This window comes from Pundamilia nyererei, unplaced genomic scaffold (assembly GCF_000239375.1).
Source record: "Pundamilia nyererei isolate P.nyererei 1_Seehausen unplaced genomic scaffold, PunNye1.0 scaffold00017, whole genome shotgun sequence".
In the NCBI taxonomy this organism is placed as follows: domain Eukaryota; kingdom Metazoa; phylum Chordata; class Actinopteri; order Cichliformes; family Cichlidae; genus Pundamilia; species Pundamilia nyererei.
Window position 1 is genome coordinate 1092733 of NW_005187418.1, and position 2055 is coordinate 1094787.

At 43.6% G+C, this 2055-nt stretch overlaps 1 protein-coding gene across 1 annotated transcript in view; it reads right to left on the bottom strand.

Moving 5' to 3' along the window:
• Positions 1–496: 496 nt before the first annotated feature.
• The window catches only part of grb7 (growth factor receptor bound protein 7), a 9667-nt gene continuing 8108 nt past the window's right edge, over positions 497–2055 (bottom strand). The window contains exons 10-11 of the mRNA XM_005725942.2: positions 1676–1794; positions 497–1586 (exon numbers count right to left, since the gene is read on the bottom strand). Coding sequence (XP_005725999.1) covers positions 1440–1586; positions 1676–1794 — 266 coding nt within the window. The 3' untranslated portion in view covers positions 497–1439. The remainder of the gene's footprint in view (positions 1587–1675; positions 1795–2055) is intronic.

The window sequence follows — 2055 nt, forward strand, 5'->3', positions numbered from 1 at the left end:
AGTCAGGAGGGACGAGGAACCATCATCAAGCTGTGGTCACCTGTTAAACCATGACCTCCATGGAGGTAGTCTCATTTCCTCTCCAGCGCACCTGTAGTCACGTCCATTTGCACTAAAGGAGCTGAAACAGGCTCGCAGTGGTTTCTGCTCCGAACTGGACAGGCTGGCATCCCTTTGTTATGCTTTGATCAGATAAAGTCAGTTAAAGTTTCAGTAGTAAAAATAATTTTAAATTCAGAATCTTTAATATGAAAGTTTATTCAACATATAAAACATCTGAAAACATTTCATGTCAATAAAAGTCAAATGCTGTTCAACATAATAAAATGAGTGGAAACTAAATTTGTCTTTGAATGAATAATGCCCATGTGGGTATACATGCAAACATTTCAGCAACAAATCTTCATGATAAAATCCAAAAATGAAGTGTAGTCAATCGCCCCCTCCCCCCTGCTGGATTTTTAATTTAAAAAAAAAGAAAAAAAAAAGCTGGTGCATATTTTCCAAATAAATTCTGAGAAGCAGAAAAACATTTTGTAATTATTGCATTTTCTCTCCCCCTCAACACCAGCTCTGCTTTTTGGTGTAAACTACACTTTCCCCAATTACACAGAAAACTGTCAGAAATCATCGACCTATAAAATAAAGGGTTACGACAGAGTTGATGTAGAGCTTTGACCGCATCTCCTCTGCAGTTAGCTTTTTACTCTCGTAAAACCAAAACAAGACAGATTCCCCTTCACCATCATTGTGCAAATACAGCAGTGAAATAGCTTTTACTGTTACACGAATTAAAGCTGGTTCTGTTTAAGGCACAAATACAAGTACAAAAAAAAAAAACTGCAGTCAGGAGAGTGAGAATTTACATGCTACATGATTGCAACCAGGTGCATTGTATGGTTAAATGTTCTCAGTAATCCACACATGCTCTCTTCCTACGCTGAGCTGAGAAATCCATGAATTCCTCCTCTGAGCTTTGAGTCAGAGCGCCCTCTGCTGGCCACACTTCTACTGTGCAGGTGAGAATCACACACCACCTCCTCTCGCTGGTGCTGCTCGTCACAGTGAAAGTCTGACTGCTCATCGCAGCCGCAGCATGGATCCGAATCAAAGTGCACGTCATCAACATGGTCCCCAAAGCTCTAAAAAGTCTGTCTAACGCGGCTAATTAAACCGTCTCCGGTGGGGCCGCTGCTCGTTAATTAAAATAAAAAAAAAAAAAACGCTACAGTCTGGAGCCGCACGATGTGGAGAATGTGTTTAAAACCAAAGGGAGGAGGAGCAGAGAGTATGCTTTTCGCCCGTCTTCCCTCGAGTCCTCGTCCCACAGCCTGATAAATTCATCACACTGCAGTGAGAGATTTTCTTTGACAACCTGAGTGGGGAGTTTGGGTGGTGGTGATGCAGCTGGGCAGAGGTGAGGTGAAGGAGCTGTGGGTTTATAGTGCTACGCAGACGCAGGGGTGTTTGAGGCACACTGGCAGGATGCCCTTGTTGATTTGATGAAACTCAACCAACTGCAGGAGGTCAATAAAGAGCGTGTCGCCGTCGTCCATGGTGTAGTACTTCCTGCCGCCGTTCTCAAACTGCAAACACGAACATGATCAAAATTAGGGCGCGTCATACGCACAGAAGGCTTCTCCTTTTAAGCAGAGACTGAATGAAGGGAACTCACTGGGATCACCAGGTAGTGTTTGGTCTTCAGCTGATAGCACAGCGACAGGACGAAGCACTGAGCGTGCTGTTGGCTGTCACGAATCAGGAACATCCTGCAAAAAGCAGCTCGAGTTAAAACTGCGAGAGAAATGCACGACAGACAATCCTTCAGCCAGTGGGATCACTGGTAGAGCTACACAGAAGACATGCTTTATGTCAACTTGGCCAGTAAACCCAAATATATGATCTTCAGTACATCACTGAAACCTTCTTCCTCTATTAAACCTGACAGGGTGGATGCTGTATGGAGTATTTTAGTACACTGCACAAAAGCACCATGAGAGGCGACCTCTACAGGTTAAAGATTGCAACTGCAAGAAGTAAACTTTGTTCATGTTT